Raw genomic sequence first — 18,059 nt, 5'->3', positions numbered from 1 at the left:
AGGTCTACCTCTTTAGTGAGGAAGATGCATCGTTCGAGTCAAAGCTCCAGCGCTGAAGCGCTGATTGCAACCTCCTAATATCGCCACTGCACAGACATGCAGTTTCGGTCCTCGAGGGATGGATCTCAAGGAGAGCTCCATACTCTCCTGACTGTGATCTAGTTTATTCTTCTAGGCCACAGAGAGGACCCCCGAGCGACTAATGGGGGACTGGAAGGTTGATTGTAATATCAGATGACCATCAGATCTAGAGGTCCAGACAGATGAGAATGGTCTGGATGCAAAGCTCTTTCCTGGAACTTCCATTGGCCAGAAATCCAATGTAAAAGGCAGAGGGAGGCGAGCAGAAACCATACAGCATCTCACTCACTCAGCATTATGCTGACACAGCTACGGAAACATCACCTTGGCGAGTTTTTGGTGAAGGCTCCTCAAGCAAACGCCAGTGCTCAGGGTGCTGTGCTGGCAGCTGGTCTCTGCAGACACCTCTTTCCCACCAGCCTCTGTCTGGCAGGCCCTGGCATTGCAGGCGTGGGGGCGAGCATCCATCCCTACTGCCAGGAAGGTGGGTGGAGGTGGGCGACCGGCAAAAATAAGCCCCTGGCGCAGTCACAGGTAACAACTACAATGGCTCTCAAACTGGGTAATGACTGTACCAGTACTTTCAAATTATATTCTAAACATATACTAAGGCATTTTAAAAATCGGAGATATTTTTAGGATAATAGTTTCTTCATTCAGGAAGGAACAAGAGTGAAGATGACATACTATTGAGGCACGTATGCAGGAGTTTGCTCTGCTGCAGTAAAAAGCATGGCTTTCTGTGGGTGATGCTCCATTAGACTTGTCACAGAGATTCATGGAAAAATTATTTAAAATTCTGTTAGATGCAGCTCATTGTCATCCCATTTGACTGTGGGCTGCTCAAGGGCAAGAACCATGTCAAATTTATCATCTTGAACCCTATTAATGGTGCTCGAAACATAGGAGGCCTTGAATGAATCACTAATGAAGTGAATTTAGCTGACATCAAAGAGAGGAGCTCACCAGGGCTTTTGACCACTCCTGGTAGAGCTGAGCAGCGGTGCCCCGGCGGGCTTTGCGATCGATCGCGGCTGGGGCTGGGTCCTGGCTGTTCCATCCCTTGGTCATGTGACCTTGGGCAAGTTACACCCCCTTTCTGAACATCGATTTTTTTCATTTGTAAGATGACTGTATTAATACCCACTGCATGGGGTAATTGAGAGAATTAAACACCATTGGTACTACTATTTCAATAGCGAAAAAAATCTTAAAAATTTTTTTTTAATGAAGCAAGGGACATTTTCTTTAAAGCAATAAAAATCCTGAGCTAGTTAAAAGAAAATAATGAAGAAACCATTTTTCTGTCCAATATGTTTTGAGTGGGTTTACCCACTAATCTGCACACATCCCTAATGTATATTGTGTTTCTGACTACTTAGAGAGTTGGTGGAATTCAACAGTAAATAGGCCTCTAAGAAAAAGGAAGCTGACGCATGCAGGTGCCTGTGAGATGACCTTTAAAATTTTTCTTTTCATTAGTTAACATATGGTGAGAGAACATGATTGAGAAACTAAAGAGCACTGTGGAACCTGCCTTTGGCAAAAAGTAGTAGCATTTTGGCATACGCCTTGTAGGCTTGCTGGTCTCGGGTGACCGTGGTTTCTAAAGCAGATGTTAGCTGCAGAATTATTTTTCCTCTACTTGTTCATCCCCGATCCCTCACCAAAGGCATCCCCATCAGGAACTCTCCAGAACAGAACAAAACCGTGGTTCACTCTGGTTTCAAATCCTTTATTTCTCCTCTGAATGTCAGGGCTTGGACCACTTGCTAATGTTCTTGAGTTACAGTTTTCTTATCTCTAAAAGAAGGGTAGTAATCATATCTGCTTGGAGGTTTTTATGGGGATTGAAAGATATACTTCATAGAAATGGCCATGGGCAGTTTGCTAAACAATGGGCTTTCAATAAGCAAATCTTGTTATTAATCATTACAACATTGAATAACTGTAATATCTTAAAATAGACAGCAATTATCCCCAGAGAAATGTTCAAGGAGGCCATCAGTTTTAAAGAAGAACCAAGCATTTGTTTCTCTCGGTCCAACCAGAACAGAGACCAGCACTCATGCAAAGTTTTGCAATTTTTCTTGCATCCCTGGAGGCAAGACACCACACTGAATGTGTTAAAATGAAAGCATGATTCTCTTAAAATGAGTTTCTAAAGCTCTCTATGAATTCTATGTTTTTCACCCTACATTTCTCATCTGAAGGTTTAACATTTCAGTCCCAGAAAAGTTAAAGGACTGAGTTGAGTCCTGCTCAGCTCTCTTGCAAACCTGCAGGGACCTCAGAGCTGTCAAGTGCTACAGGTTCTTTCTTGGCTTTAGGTGAAAATGCGTCTAACTGAGCGCCATCCGGATTCCACGCTCTGTCTTCCTCGGAGCATGACGTTCTATACCCTCTCATTTCCAAAGTTAGCCCTGATTTTTGAATAGCAATCCCACCCCCCCGGGCCCCCCCCAAGAGTAGAAAAAAAAAAAAAGTCAGAATTTTGTCTTTTGTGTTGCTTTAATAATACCCTTGATTGTTATGAGATTGTTATTCTCATTAAGTGCTGATGACAAAATCTCATCACGAGAGCCCAAGAGTGACAAGCAGAAACCTGAGTCACACGCCCAGGCTTGCTCCTTCTGGAGCTGGGACAAGTGATTCATTTAAAAAAAATTTTTTTTTGCATTTCTCTGTTTCCTTCCTATGTTAAGTCTTAACTCCAAGGCTTTAGACTTCAGATTTCCGGGGGCCTTATAGGTAATATTAAAGCAGTGACACTGATGCTTTGTTATAAAGCATCTTCGCACCCATTGTCTCATTTGGCTCTCTCTGCGCCTCTCTGAGGAGACCCCTGCTAATGTCGTGTATAACTTACAAGAAAAATAATGTGACCAAGGTAATGCCAACAAGTCAGAGGCAGGCAAGTTAGAGGCTGGAAGTGGAACCTGGGTTTTAAGACATACTGAAGTTTTCCTTTCACCACAATATCTTCGTGATATTGTAACTAATGACCAATTTACAAGCACTTCCAAATGCTAAGGCACATGAAATTTATTCTACAGAAGCATTGAATGCCCAGGTCTTCCAGCAAGCATAGCAGTAGACATATGTCATCTTTTAAACTCTGTTGCATGTTTACATGAATCTTGAAAAGTGCCTAGCACAGTGCCTCACATGGATGTGAAATTCCCAATAAAAGCTGGCTTTAACACCCGCACTATCGCAATCCCGCCATTAGCAACAAGACTTCTCTGTGTGTAGATTAATAGTGGCAGATTTTTAGTACGAAAATATCTCCTACTACTTACTGACTCACTGACAGCCAGTGAAATGGACCTTCCTTTTTATATTAGATTAGTCTTGGGTAGTGGCAAGAAGACAGTGGCTTGGGGACATAAATGCTTGTTGGTTAGTTCTAGTTCTACTAATAACTGGGCGCAAAAAATGTTTAATTTAAAATTATTGATAGATGAAGGACTTTATGTACTATATGTACTTTATGTACTAAAATAGAGAAACAGTTAATTTTAAGAAAGTTTCATAGAGGAAAGGCTTACAATTTTAGCTCCTTATGATTCAATAAAATAAAGCTTTTAAGTTTTACTCACAACTACTCTATTTGTACTCTTTTCTTACACGGGACTGTTAGAGACGTTCAGGGTTTTTTTCCATGCAAAAAGTAACAGCAATCAAGACAGCCTGACCTTTTCACTATTTTATGGCCATTCTTTATTAAATCATGTTCAATTACTTTGTTCTACTGACAGGAGGATGATCCTGGTTTATTGTTTCCTAGAAGTCACCACTGCCTAACATCTGTAAAATTGAATTTAGTACGGGCCCAATATTTATGGGCTTGTTTTCTGTTGTAATTAATACAGCTGTCCCAGCTGTAAGCAGAGGAAATCTTGCCCATGTTGATAAAACCTGACAGTTCCCATCACCCTACAGTTGTTTTCGTGTTAACATTGTGTCTTCTCACCTCTTCTTCTGAAGGCAATTTTACATAAATAGGAAATCATGGCTCTAGGTCATTGACAAAGTGAAGCAGGCTTAACCCCAAACAGTCTTTTTTTAAGAGGATAATTCTCAGAGAGAGAGACATTTTATACCTGGGCTTTGTTTTCGTTCATAGTAAGTCATGCCTTTCCGTTGCTGGGGATAACATCCTGACATAGGATCTTGAGCTACACTTACTTATGTGGCCAGGTAGGTGGGCCATGCATAGCATAAAGGGTTAGATTAATTAATGGTAAATTCTGGTTATGATTTTATAGTTCAAAATATTTGCTCTCTTTTTCTACCAAGTTCATACCTCCAGAGACCTTCCCTGGTGGCCCTTTGCTAGCCCCTGTGACTTGCTTTGGCAAATAGAAAGTGAGCTAAGTGACTCATGCCTGTCAAAACAGAAACTCTAGCAATCATTTTACTTTTTCATTATTTCCCCCGTTGACAATGAGAATGGCAAGCCACAGAATGAAAAAGAACAGGTGGGAGAGCAAAACATCATATATTAGTTTTAAACCACTAAGATTGGGGGGCTCTTTGCTTAAACTGGCCAACACAGTCTAATTCTCCATACTTGCATACAACCAGTTTTAGATGGACAGATGATAGACAGACAGACAGACAGACTTGCAGAATAATATCATAACAATCAGAAGAAACCAAATTACACACTAGATAAAGAAAAATGGCCCAGGGCAAGCCTTTCTTTAAACACAAATTCAGAAACAGCCCTAGCTTTCAAGTCTTCACTAGATTGGAAAATTGGCCTGTCAGTCAGGAAACGTGGGTGTCTGTTAGTCACTTACTCTGTGGTTTTGAGCAAGGCCCTTACCATCTCTCCATACGTTTCCATAAGATGGCTTGTGCATGGTAATCTCACCTGGACAACATTGCATTACAGAGCCTCACATTGTAGAATAACTGTGAAAAGCGAATGAGATGATGGATACAGAAAGGGCTTACAAATGCCAGCTCATCATATTATTATTATTACTGTAGAGGGTTGGTATCAGTACTGCATGTTTTAATGGACTGCCAACTCACAGCACTATACACTTGAGTCATATTTGTATAATTATGCTATTAAAAGTAAAATAATAAATTAAGGTTATGCTAATCACTTCTGATTGCAAGTGTTCTGTCTATTTAAGGTCACTGAGTGTCTGTCCTTTCTCCTCTTGAAAGCATCATCATAACCATTGTCCTATCCTGACGCTCTCCCAGTTTCTCATTCACAGTAAATTCAGTTGACATCCACCCTCGCTCCTCACACCCACAGTGGGCCTATTTTTCCTGTGCCAAATTAATTTTTCAGACCTTACCTAACTTATCAACCATCTCTATGGCAACACCCTGGGCCTCTTGCCCCCACAATTGCCACCAAAGTGCTCTATACATGACAGATAAAATAGATGTGTTAATTTCTGGGTTTCACAGGATGAGAGAACCAGAGGAAATTTCTGTTAGGAACTCATGGGGACATAGAAAACCTAAATACCCACCAGAAGTCTGCGTTTTACAGAGCTGCTAAATATCAGGAAACACAACACAACATTTCAGGGGTAAAAAGGACCTTCAGTTTCCATCTAGTCTGTTTTTTATTTTGAGATGAAGAAATTGAGGGACAAAGATGAAAATCACTAGCTCAAGGTCATTCACCTATGCGGTCGCATGACCACAGAGGCCACTCTTAAATAAAATAACTGTCATGGCTTTTTGCTCTATATCCAGCTGTCTCAATTCATCAAAGAACAGGGTTTTAGTACAGAAAGTAACTGTATTTATCTTCAGAAAAGTACAACAGGAAAATTATTAGTTGGCTCTGCAAGACTGCTAATCAGTCATGTGCAGGAAACTTGCAACAGAGTTTTAGCTGCTCGGATAGGAGCTGAAAGAGGCAAATACAGAGAAGACTAGATGCATAGATGTCTGTATACGAAACTTCAGAACTTTGTTTCTTAAAGTCCATCTTCCATGAAAGTGGGTCATAGACATAAACTGAATGAACTTAAAATCAATTGGAATTGTATATACTAGATATTCATGATAAGTAAACCCAATATTAGACTGAAAAAATCAAGTGAGGCCTCGGACAGCCAGGCTCTGGCACGTCTCTGTAACTCACTGCATGTTCTCAAGCACACCTTGGTTGAGTAATAGTTTTCACATCCACCTCTTATAGTGTTGTTTTGTGATAGAAACCCCCTTTGCCTATTAGAGGTAAAATGGTATTTATGTCCACAGACATATATGTGCACTCATTTGGTCTCATTGTCTTTTATTTTCCCCATATTTAGGTAGAGATATAGAGGCACATGATTTTCCAAAAGAAGGAAACAGTTATTTAAGAAGAAAGACATATAGCCCTGAAAATGCAACAGGGAATGTGGTAGGGACCCTGGGAAGCTGGAGATTGTTCCTCACCTATTGGGACAGGTGACAGCTCAGCTCTACCCGATCATTTCCAAATGCAAAGGACCACCCAGGTGCTGAAGATAGAAAGATGCTTAAGATTTTCATGGGACATTTCTAATTGTTGAATGTTGACTAAAAGAAAGAAAATTTAACTCTGTCCTTGTCTAATGATCCACAGTCTAGGCTAGAGTTGGACAATTGGCTACAACTGACTTTGCCTCTTTGGAGTAATTTCTCTATAAGTAAAATTAAAATTGGGCTTTTTCTATCAATCTGATTTTACTCTCTGTCACTGATACTGGTAACAAGAAGTTATCGAGTAAGGAAATGTAGATATTAGGGTTACATTGCTGCCGGTAATTGCATTAGCTCTTACCTCTTTAACAAGCAGTTATTGCACAGCTCATGAATTACACATTGCCTTTTATATTGCATAGCTCTTCCCCACTTAGCAGTGAACAGTAGATATAATGATGAAAGTCAAGGTAAGTGATATGAGCACAGGCAGATCAAAAGTCATGTTTGGAAATTATTCCAAAAAAATCTGTTTTCTACACCAAAGTTTTCATATGATCAGCAATATCACTTATTGCACTTAAGTGTTCATAAGTAGAGATATATTGCTGATAGAGAAGCACTGATGGGTAAAACAATTAGATTTGTGGTAGCGATGGGAGAACTGTAATTTTTTTTAAAAAACCCCTATTTGTTAATATTTGTTTTTGTAATAATTCTAAAAGATGATTTATAGCAAGGAGTAGTTAATTTGAGGGTGGATACATAGGAAGAAAAATTAGACGTTTATGATGTGGTTTATATGCTAAATGTGAAGCATTGCCAATTTCTTGAACAGCAGAAACACCCATATACATAAAGGTAAACAAAAAATAATATACTAAGTCGTGTTTAACATATTTGTCAGTTGGCTTTTCCTTGATCTTTTCTGCCCTTATTGAATGTACCATTTGATTTTCTAAAGGAAATAGATTACAGGACTGGCAGGTGAGGGGTTGAACAAGCTCTGGTCAGTCCCAGCTTGTAGCCCAGCAAATTCTCTTCTGGGCTGTTAAGCACCGCTGTGTGCTGTGATCCTCCTACTATATTCCTTTTGAAGAAAGTTAAATTAAAACAAAACAAAACATTGCTTTTCTTACTGCTCTTTGCTGCCCATTTCAGTGTCTGACATGCTTAGATTTGCATCTCTGCAATGCTCAATAGCATTGTTTTCTGAAAATGCAAAAATAAGACGAAGAAATTATTCAATTGTGTCAAATAAAGTGAAAGGAACCTTCAGTGAGTCTGAATGTACAGCATGATGTCTGTAGACTCAGTCTCCATCATCTCACTCACATTTCTATGTTTTTTAAACTGTCAGCTGTTTTAGATTTATTTTGGGGTAGCAGCTGGACAGGAGGGCTCTCTTAGTTGTATCAGTCACACTGATGAGCGGGTCTTTTGAATTTAGCAAAACAGGATTTTCAATTGAGCCAGGAAACACCAAAAACTTGGGTAAAACTTAATGTTGTTTTGACCTGGTTTGTTTTGATCGACTGCGAAAATAAGATATTAATCCTCAAAATTACAGTAAATAGTAGTCATGCAAACCTTTTATTATGTTTTTTTTCTGATGAGATTTTTCTGCGAGGAACAATTTTATGCAAATATGATGGCTCCAACGGTTTCTTAAGGCCTTATTTGGGTGGTGACCCATCGGTCCACTTAGCAAGTGAATGATAATATCTCATAAGCAATAAGTATGTTTCTGAAAAATGAAAGGATATCGTTGCTAAATTGTTTCTCACTTGATATTATTGCTACGCGTAGATATAATTGCTGTTCCTCCAGGTTAACGTTTTGTTGACGCCTGTACGAATTTGTCATATGAAGTGCTATTACTTCGTTTCATTGCCTCTGTAAAATTAGCTATTCTAAAGCTTAGAAATAACTTTTAATTAATTCATCTTTTTACCTAATATGTGCATGAGAGATAGCAGGCTAACAGTTTGGGATCTGGATAAATAACGCTGCTGATAGAATATCCTTGAACAAGTTACTCAGCCCCTCTCAACTTAAGTTGCTTCATCTGTACGTGGAAAAACAGTATCTTTCTCAGAGGTTTGTTGTGAGAAATAAAATGATACCATGCGCATTGCACAGATGCTAGGAAGTTATAAAACCCATTGTCCTCTCCTAGCACACAAATGAGCTCCCCTTCCCAGCCCCATTTCATCTCACGGGAACATGCAACTAGTTCTTGCACTGGGATAAGCAGAAGTGAAGTGGGTCACCTTGACACCAAATAATTGTCCTTAGATTTCATAGGGCTTCTCTGCAACCTCTCTCTACCTCCTAAGCCCTGTCTCCCCACTGGGTAAAGTCAGAGCAACCTTGAAATTTAAAAAAGTCCAATGTGAGATTCTTAATGTGATATATGAATTTTCAAGTATTGCAACTGAAAAAAAATACCAAATAAAACTTTTATATAATATATAATATGTAAATGTAATGTGTAATATATTATATATTATATATTATATAATGATAACTATCATTATATAATATATATATTATATTATAATATTTATTATATGTATTATATTTATTATATATATATGGAGTGAGAGTGTCGTTCCTTCTAAATTAAAAACCTAAAGGAGGTTTTGCACTTGCCTCACTTTAAAAACATGTTGAAAACTTAATGAAGGAAAACATTCTAGGAGAGCATTAATTTATAAAGAAAGTCGCTCCTACATCAGACATGTATTGTGTAACCTTGGTTACGTCAGAGGTCATGGAGAGCTCTAAGGACAAAGACTTTAAAGGAACATCTAGTTACATGCATTTACTTTAAACACAAGAAACTTTGTCATCTCGAGTGTCTTCCCCATGGCTGTTCCTGGCCCAGCTCTCTTTTTGTAATTCATACATTCTTCTCTCCTGAAACCATAGTAATTTTTATAAATTAAAATATAAAGAAAATGAAAATCTATTACTAAGCAGCCTTCCACTGATTTATTTTAAGATATTATGTTGCTTCAAGTAGTTTTAAAAGTTTACCGTTGACTAAAATGGGCTCACAACTTCCTGTGACTCAGAAGTGATGAGAGACTATAGGATTGATGCTGCAGTTATGTATTTCTCTCCTATCATTTAGGGTTTCTAATTTTTTTCTTTCAACCTTTTCACAGTGAAAAAATTATCGTTAACTTGTATCTTTTTAAAAATGTCCTTTTTCTTTCTTCCAAACTATTTTATTTCATTGATGAGTAAAAATCATCTTAATTGAAACACAACCTAGAAGGTGGGAATTTCTCTTTCTTCCCTTATTTGGAGAGTTATTGGAATTATTTGACCGGTACGTACACTCATAAGAAGAGAGGGTTGGACTTGCACTTGGTAGGAGAATAGCGGGGAAGGTTAGGAGTCAAGCAGTGAGCAGGGCCTTCACCCATGGAGCTGACTTTTCTAAAACTGTGGTCTAGATGTCACTGTTGGAAACTAAGATGGATTTAGTGGCATGTGAACTTTTCACTCGAATATTCCTGCATTTATTGTAATGGAAATCAGGAAAATAGGATGTGGAATCTAAGCCAAAAAGATGTTAAAGTCGAAAGGAAAGTAAATAATAGTTCAAGTACGTGGGTCCGTCAAAAAAATATGATGATATTTCATGGGACACTGATGTTTGCATTGCTGAAGACAATATGGGACTTTTAATGGTATTCTAATATAGTAAGAATGGGATATATTATTTTTAGTAATGGCATTTGGATCCCAAGAATACAGGTTCCCCTAAGAAACTAATTTCCCACTTTTCTAGCCCACATTGAAAACACGAAAGAACAAAATTCTGGCTGATACTAAAAATTTGGGTAGATAATTTGGCGGACTGGAAATGGGAGCCCAACTCAAAAGAACAAAGTCTTCTACTTTAGAATAGAATGATGAGTGATGAAAAACACATACTAGGATTCTGCATTGCTTATTAAATATGACAATTACATTGATAAGACTCACATTTTCCCTCAATCAGTTCTACAGCCACCTGCTAATTCACAGCCCTGGGCAAGCCGCGCTACTAGCATCAGAGATACCGAGATGCTTATTGAAAGGCTTCCGTTTTGAAATTTGTGATTTCCTGGGCGAAGAGGCAGGAAGGGAGGAAAATGCATGCCTGCCGAACACGAGACAGAAATGATGTTTTCAGGAGTGGGGTGAAAGTGCTGTGAGGGGAATTAATGAGATGATGATGATGGTAATAATAATACGGTTCACATATGGAGTCCTTTCCATGTGCCAGGCAAATGTTACTCATTTCAGTGGAGTGCTTCGCCTAATCCTCGGAGCAGCCCAGAAATGTTAGTGATTTTGAACTTAGATATAGTGAATAATTCCTACGGGTCAGTATTCAAACGTGAGCTGCCCGGACCCAAGGGTGCATGTTCTTAAGAGGAGCCTGCCTTTGTCTTGGCGGCGCGGCCAGGGGAGGCCTCGCTGCGGGGCGCTGCTTGTTTGACAGCGTGAAGCCGCAAAGACGGCGGGCTGAGCGGAGAGGCCGGTCCAGAGGGAAAGGAGACCGAGGCTCGGTGTGCGCCTGGGGTTGGCTGGGTGTGTTCAGGGAGACGTCACCCATCCGTTTTGTCACCTGCTGGGCACTTAGAGAAAACACGGCTGGGGAGTTGCTGAGCGCAGGCGCTCACACAGTAGGGACAGTGGCTTGCGCTTGATGGAAGGGACTGAATGCTTGAGGCGGGATGGAAGCCGAGCTTCAGAAGGACGCAGCGGCCACCGTGGGAATAACAGCGCGGTGACGGAGAGCCTGCGCGTGCGAGCGGGCCTCTGGCACCTGCATCCCGTCTCGTAGTGATCCCTGCTGGGGAGGGGACCCTCGCCGTCTCGGTCCCCGCCTCCCCAAGGCTGCTGATAGTCAATGCGACTGCGATAGTGGGAATTAAAGCGGGTCGCTTCTAGAACACACTTGCCCTGCTGCGTGTAGCTAGTACTCAGAGGTGCCAGCTCTTAGGATAATGTGTGACCCACAGGCCGCAGGGGAGAGAGGCTGACAGCAGGGACGGGACTTAATAGGCTCCCGCCGCCGTCCAGGTGATCGCAGACAAAATCGTGAACTAGGACAGTGGCAATGGCAGCTGCAAAGAGGACGGTTACACAAGACGTTTCAGAGGCGTAAGTGCCTCCGTGATTCACTGGATGTGGGAGGCGAGAGGGGACTCCTTGGGTGCTCATGCCCGGCTCGCTCTCACCAGAGACGGAACAACCAGGAAGACATACATGAGGATTTGGCGAAGAAGCTATGGACCCAGAATCTCTTTTGGTGTATTGACTGTGGGTTAAAGGTATTCTTCAGGTTTCATCTATCTGTCACCAAGGCAATATTCTTCTCAAGTGTGATACACACCCAACTGGTGGTAAGGAGATGATCTGGGTGCTAGATTCAAGGATTGTCAAATAGCATTCAATTCCATGGTGAGAAAATGATTTCCTCCGAAATGCTCCCTCTGTCCTGTTTCCATCAAAGAATTTTTTAATTTTTTTTTACTTTAGTACTAGCCGTACTGTCCCATTTTTCTAATATCTGTTTTTTGGTCAACATACTCAGAGTCTGGGGAACACAAATATATATGCACTTAAAATTTAAGAACATTTAAAAATAATTTAAGAACATTTGTTTTTAATGAAATTTTGATGTCAGTTTCTATTTATATCAAGTACTCCTGGTGTATAATTATGGTTCTAATTTAAACTTTCCTTTAAAATATTTTTTAAACTAAAAACAATGTATCAATTTAAAGAAGCAACTACTAAGGACCCAGCAGTAGGGTCACCTGGCTTAGCAAAGTCATGAAAGCCTTGAATGACTGAAGACTAGGAATCCCCTGCAGTAAGCTGGGTGCCCCTTTAAGCGATATTCTCACCCCGTTTCCATAGGGGCTTCTTAAAGGAAACCGCTTCCCATAAGTCTAGGAGAAAACCACATTGCAGCGATGGCTGAGATGAAAAAGCACTAGAGATCTGACCGTCTCACAATTTCCCAAGGAAGTTGTTAACATAACTTCTTTGTAAACATTAACTAACTGTGGAGCTGTGCTTGAAGATAGGAATGGCGTCAGCATCCAACCGAAGACCGTGCAGAAAATCCCAGGCACTGCAAAGCCGGCTACCGCAAGAATCGGCCTCTCAGCACTGGAGTTGCGTTTCGTCTCAGCCCTCCCCTTCACACAGGCAGCTGAAATAGCACTGCACACACAACACACACCAGCAAGGGCAGGGATGGGCGAGCGGACCAGGGCGCAGGCCAGCTGCCTTGCCAGAATCCGCGAGGAGTGGCAGCGATCGGTCAGAGGGTGCTCCTCAGTGTCTAACCTGCTATCAGTGCAGCCTCGCTTTGGTTTCCCCAGGAGGATTAATAGCTCTGTGACCCCTTGGTGAGTTTTCTTGCTCTGTTTTAAGTAAGTGGGTCATTTTCTCCTGGCAGTATCTCTTAAGAGACAGTAACTACTCGAGGTCATTCTCAGTATGAGACAGTGGGAAGGGGGTGGTGTTTGGCCCTTTGATATAAAGCCAACCCTTCCTCGCCACCTTTTGGGTTTACTGCTACTCTGAGCTGAAATGACTGAACAAAAGTTTGGCTAGTCATGAATTTGCGGGTTCTGTTTCAGGGTGCTGGAATAATTATAGAAATATGAGCATACAACAGAACTTGATGTCCAATTTTGCATCCTGGGAGCATGCATACTCGGAGATTATTTTTACACATGTTCCTCCTTTCACAGATGGGAGATTTTACTTCTGAGGCAATCCTGAATCTTTTTTTGGCACCAAATGAAACACTGTTCTAGTACTGGATGGTCAGGATTTTTAGTGAATAAGGGAGCAGAAGGCCCCTTTTAAAATATATATATTTGAGCATTTCTTTAACCCTCTTTTTTTAAAAAAATATATCTTTATTGATTTCATAGAGAGGAAGGGAGAGGGAGACAGAGAGAAATATCAATGATGAGAGAGTCATTGATCGGCTGCCTCCTGCACGCCCCCAACTGGGGATCGAGCCCGCAACCCGGGCATGTGCCCTGACCGGGAATCGAACCCCGATCCCCTGGATCCTAGGTCGGTGCTCAACCCCTGAGCCACGCCCAACTGGGTTCTTTGACCCTCTTTCAGGTTCTTTTTTCTAAAAATAAAAGAGTTTTTAGGACAAATCTGCAAATGCCAAAAACAATGTTAGGGCCGCACGGCTCTTTGAATTCAAGGATGGTTTCTATGAAGGTGGAACCTTAAGTTTCCATTTTTGTGTAGGTCCTGAATTGGCTTCTCTCTGTGCAGAAGACCAAGGCTTTATTCCCAATCAGTCAGCACCAAACTATGCCTTACAAATTCCGGGGGTGGGGGGTGGGGGTCAGGGATGTGTGAGTGAATCAATAGAAACAGCTCAATTTATGGAAAGACATATCTTAATCGAAGGTAAGCTGAGAGCCCAGGGTTTATATTTGAAGTTGGAAGCATTTTATGTTTTTTCTCCTACACATAGTATGCATGTGATGCAGATGTTTTTGTTCACATTGGCTATCTGGGAAAGTTGATGTCCTGAGAATCTCAATAATTTTCTCAAAATCAACAGCTGGTAATTGGAGTTGGGATCTGAACCCAGTCCTGTTTCATTCCAAAGCCCAGTCCCTTATCCAGTGATGGAGTCAGTTCAAACTATTAGCTTATCGAATGGAGAATTAGTCCATGTTCACTATGATCACTTTTCTACATTTGTGGAAAGTTAATTTTTTTGTATAATTACTTTAAATGCTTCTATCTCAATATATTATGAAACATTTCTTAAAAGAAGCATTATAGTTATAGCTAATAAATATTTTCTTCTTTTTAAATAATTGCCACTTATTTTTGCTTAAAGAAATTAAGCAAATAATTTACTAATCCAATTTGAATTCAATTTGCTTCAGATTGATAATATCCATTTAATATATCTATTATACAAGAATACCAACTATAATTTTCCCTTGTAAATTAAAACACTTCATTTTCTGAATGTCACTTGCAGACAGGCATTGAAAAGCCTTCTGAATCACATACACCAGAATTTTAGCTCTTACAGGGTCACTTAGAACTCTGTTTAAGTGCATCTTACCAGAAGTTGTCTTCACTATGTCAGTGGTATTTCTCAGTCCAACAAATGAAAATTGATACAGCCTCCAAGATCTTGTGTCGCCCACTTCAACAGAATTACGCTTCCATTGATAGACGATTTCTTCCCGTGGATAGCCATCTGCCACGAGATGGGAGAGCACACGTTTAAAATGGTAATAAGTGAACATACGTAGCATGTTCCTTCCAGGAAAAGACACTGAGAAGGTGCTGAGAGAGGTAAAGTTATGACTTAATGAGGATCCTGGACTAAAAAGCCTCACCATAGAGAAAATAAATACAGTGGCATCCTATTCCAATGGGAAGGTAGATTTAAAGATCATGAGGTCAAAATCACCCTTGAAAGTCACTTAAATTCCATAAAAGGTATACTATACATGGTTTAATATATACTATAGGCACACTTTACATTGTCTGGGGTAAGATGTAATAAGTGGTCAGTATAAATAAATAGTACATATGTAAGATATTGTTTCATCATGAGGGGGAGTCAACCAGGACAAGATTTGGAGAGTCAGGCAGAAAGAGACACTATTGGGAGAAGAGCACCCTCAAATTCCTCTCCCGAGCGTGCCTCAGTAGAAGGCGGTGGGGAGGAAGGACCTCAAATACTTACATTAGTCTCCCTCTCCCCCCTCCTTTCTCCCCCCTCCCTCTTCTCTCTCTCTCTCTCCCCTCCTCTCTCCCTCCCCCCCCCCATTTTGTTGGGATTTTATTTTAATACATACAGAAATCTACAATGAAAGTAGTAAGTAGAAGCATCAAGGGGAAGATTCCAATGAGCGCTGTGTAGGTGCCGAAGGGTCCGTCTCGTTCAGCCAAGAGAACAGAGAGCCTTCACGGAAGAGGGAGCGCACTGATAGTGCAGTGGCTTTCGGGGCCGTTTCCTAGCCCAGTACCCTAGACAAGTTTCTTATTTTTTTTTTCTAAATTATTTGCTTCCTTATGGTGATTATGCTCATATTTATTTCATGAAATTGATGGCCAGTGTATATTTAATTAATATACTTTAATTACTCTTAAGTAAACTACAATAAACTCAAGGAAAAAAAATAGTTAAATAGAGAAAGATTTAAAAAACCAGAAAGCATCTCAACTGTTTGTCTACTAACATGCTGTGAAAAGATAAATCTTGATTATGGAGGCCGATTCACTACTTAGAATAAAACCCTTATGTTTCTTGCTTTTCCTCTGGGTCTGCTGTGTGCTCACTAACTGCGAAGAAGGGAAGGGAAACAATCCCCTGGTGACTGTGGAGCCGGGGGGGGGGGGGGGCAGCGTGTGTTGAAAACTGAGGAAAAGAACGATGCTCTTAGGAGACTTCCCGAGCAGAATGGAATTGTGATTTAATTTTTTGATAGCAATAAGTGATACTCAGTTGTGTTTGGGCTCAGAAGACAGTTGTCAACCGGTGACCTGGTAGCATAGAAATCACCAGTCCTTATAGCTGACTCAGAGGAGGCGTGATCCCAGGTAGAAAATGAAAAGAAAACCAGTGTAGTCTCCTCAAGCCTGGGGGAGCTTTCACTTAAAAATGTTCCATGTTTACATGAAGTAAAACATTAGAAATAAGTTTTATAATGAAACCTTTTCTAAATATAGAGTGGAGCAAAAGTAGGTTTACAGTTGTGAGGGCCTGAAACAGTTTATTCTTGTCTTATTATTTATTAATTATTGTATCATTTTCCATATGAACAACTGTAGACCTACTTTTGCCCACCCTGTATATATGATATACAGTGATTTTTTTTCTTTGGTTCCTTCTGGAATTAATGTAGTGATAAACAAATAATTATTTCTCTCATCATTGATTTTTTTTTTTAAAATTATGGTTATTATGATTTAATTGGCTCTAAGAGTCTCCCTTACTCCCTGGCTGGGAAATTATATTTATGAACATAAAAACTTAAAATTCAGAATCAGTTTTTATTGCACAGTTGACAGACCAGAAATAAGGAGGCGCTGAGCAACCTAATGAGTATGCTAAACACGTAGTGACACAAACATTTGGGGGAAACTGAGGCTTGCTTTTTATTCAAGCTGGAAATACCTATGAAGGTTACTAAAGCTTAATGTAATTTGTGTTAGAATCATCACGGACCTTCTTACTACTGTCTGATATCTGATGATAATAATTCATAAAAATAATAAAGCTTTTTATTGGATCTTGTGTGTTGAGGTAGCATACCAAGCATTTTACATATATTATATCCACAAAACCATATTGTGACGCAGCAGGTCTTACCATCTCTGTCAGATATCTGGTTGATTTTGTAATTTGCTCAAGTCTATAGAGATAGAGTTGGAATTTGCACTAGACCTATAAGATGCCAAGAATCAGCCTTTTACTCATTGGTGGATAACTAGTTCTAGGTATTACTAGAACTCCAGGAGAAAGAGGTAATTATCAATTGTGTTATCTTTAACAGATATACAAAATTGGGATGTGCAGACAGCACTGTTGGATCTCCATGCATCCTGACAGGTAAGGGAGAAAATACGTAGCCAGTGTCCGGCTACTCTCTTCTGGGAGGGAGGGAGGGTATGGTCCACCATTACTCCTTTCTGTTCAGTCCAGGCCTGGCTTTACAACCTCTCAACAAAGGGCTCCGGGCAACCTCTTCCCATTTATTAAAAATTTATACCTCAATGAAACTTATTTGTAATTCCTGGTAAAATAGACCCCTTTCCACAAGAATCACTCTAATAGGGACAAGCTGATGTTACAATGAAAGAAAACTGTCAAAATCGTCAAAGTCAACAACATTGCTTAACGCAGTTTTGCACTCTCTGTGAATCTCCCCATTAATTGGCATGTGACTAGACCGTTGGTGAGAGGGGACACAACGCAGAATGAGTATTACTTACAACTGGAGAACTCCAAGGGGCAGGAGTGCTCATCCATTGGAAAGTTGTGCAGCTGTAATTGGCACTCAGCATCAATTGTCAACCTAAATAGAAGATATGAAATATTAGTAGAAAGATTGTAGACATAGTTTTAAAAATGTACATTACATTTCTAATGACCATCTTTATTCCTGGAGAGGATGGTGATTCTCACTGAAGAAATCCACCAAGTCCAGGAGAAAAGTATTTAAGACTGAACATGGTCCATTCATTTTCACAAACCAAACAACAGGTTCTCATTGACCCCCAACTCCATTTTTTCAAAACTTGGGATCACGCAGCTTTTTGTAAATTAATTGCACAAGTGAGATTGCTCAGTGACTGTATTTAACTTAACAGAACAACCTGTTTTAAGAACTTGAGCTCCCATACTGTTTGCGAGTAAATGAATGCTGATAATTCTCAGATCTTATCTGCTAATTAAAGTAGAACTTTCTGTTTGTAATTACTTGTTAGCTGTTAGCTTTAAATTATTATATGTG

General features: G+C 40.1%; 1 protein-coding gene across 2 annotated transcripts in view; it reads right to left on the bottom strand.

The window, feature by feature from the left end:
• Positions 1-18,059, bottom strand: part of GABRG2 (gamma-aminobutyric acid type A receptor subunit gamma2) — a 74,257-nt gene that overhangs the window by 27,208 nt on the left and 28,990 nt on the right. For both annotated transcript variants that reach the window (XM_081134738.1, XM_081134739.1), the window contains exons 5-6: positions 17,539-17,621; positions 14,654-14,791 (exon numbers count right to left, since the gene is read on the bottom strand). In XM_081134738.1, coding sequence (XP_080990864.1) covers positions 14,654-14,791; positions 17,539-17,621 — 221 coding nt within the window. The remainder of the gene's footprint in view (positions 1-14,653; positions 14,792-17,538; positions 17,622-18,059) is intronic.

Source organism: Miniopterus schreibersii, assembly GCF_964146895.1.
Source record: "Miniopterus schreibersii genome assembly, chromosome: 4".
NCBI classification, from domain to species: domain Eukaryota; kingdom Metazoa; phylum Chordata; class Mammalia; order Chiroptera; family Miniopteridae; genus Miniopterus; species Miniopterus schreibersii.
The sequence above is the reverse complement of the archived record's forward strand: the minus strand, read 5'-3'. Positions and strand labels throughout refer to the sequence as shown.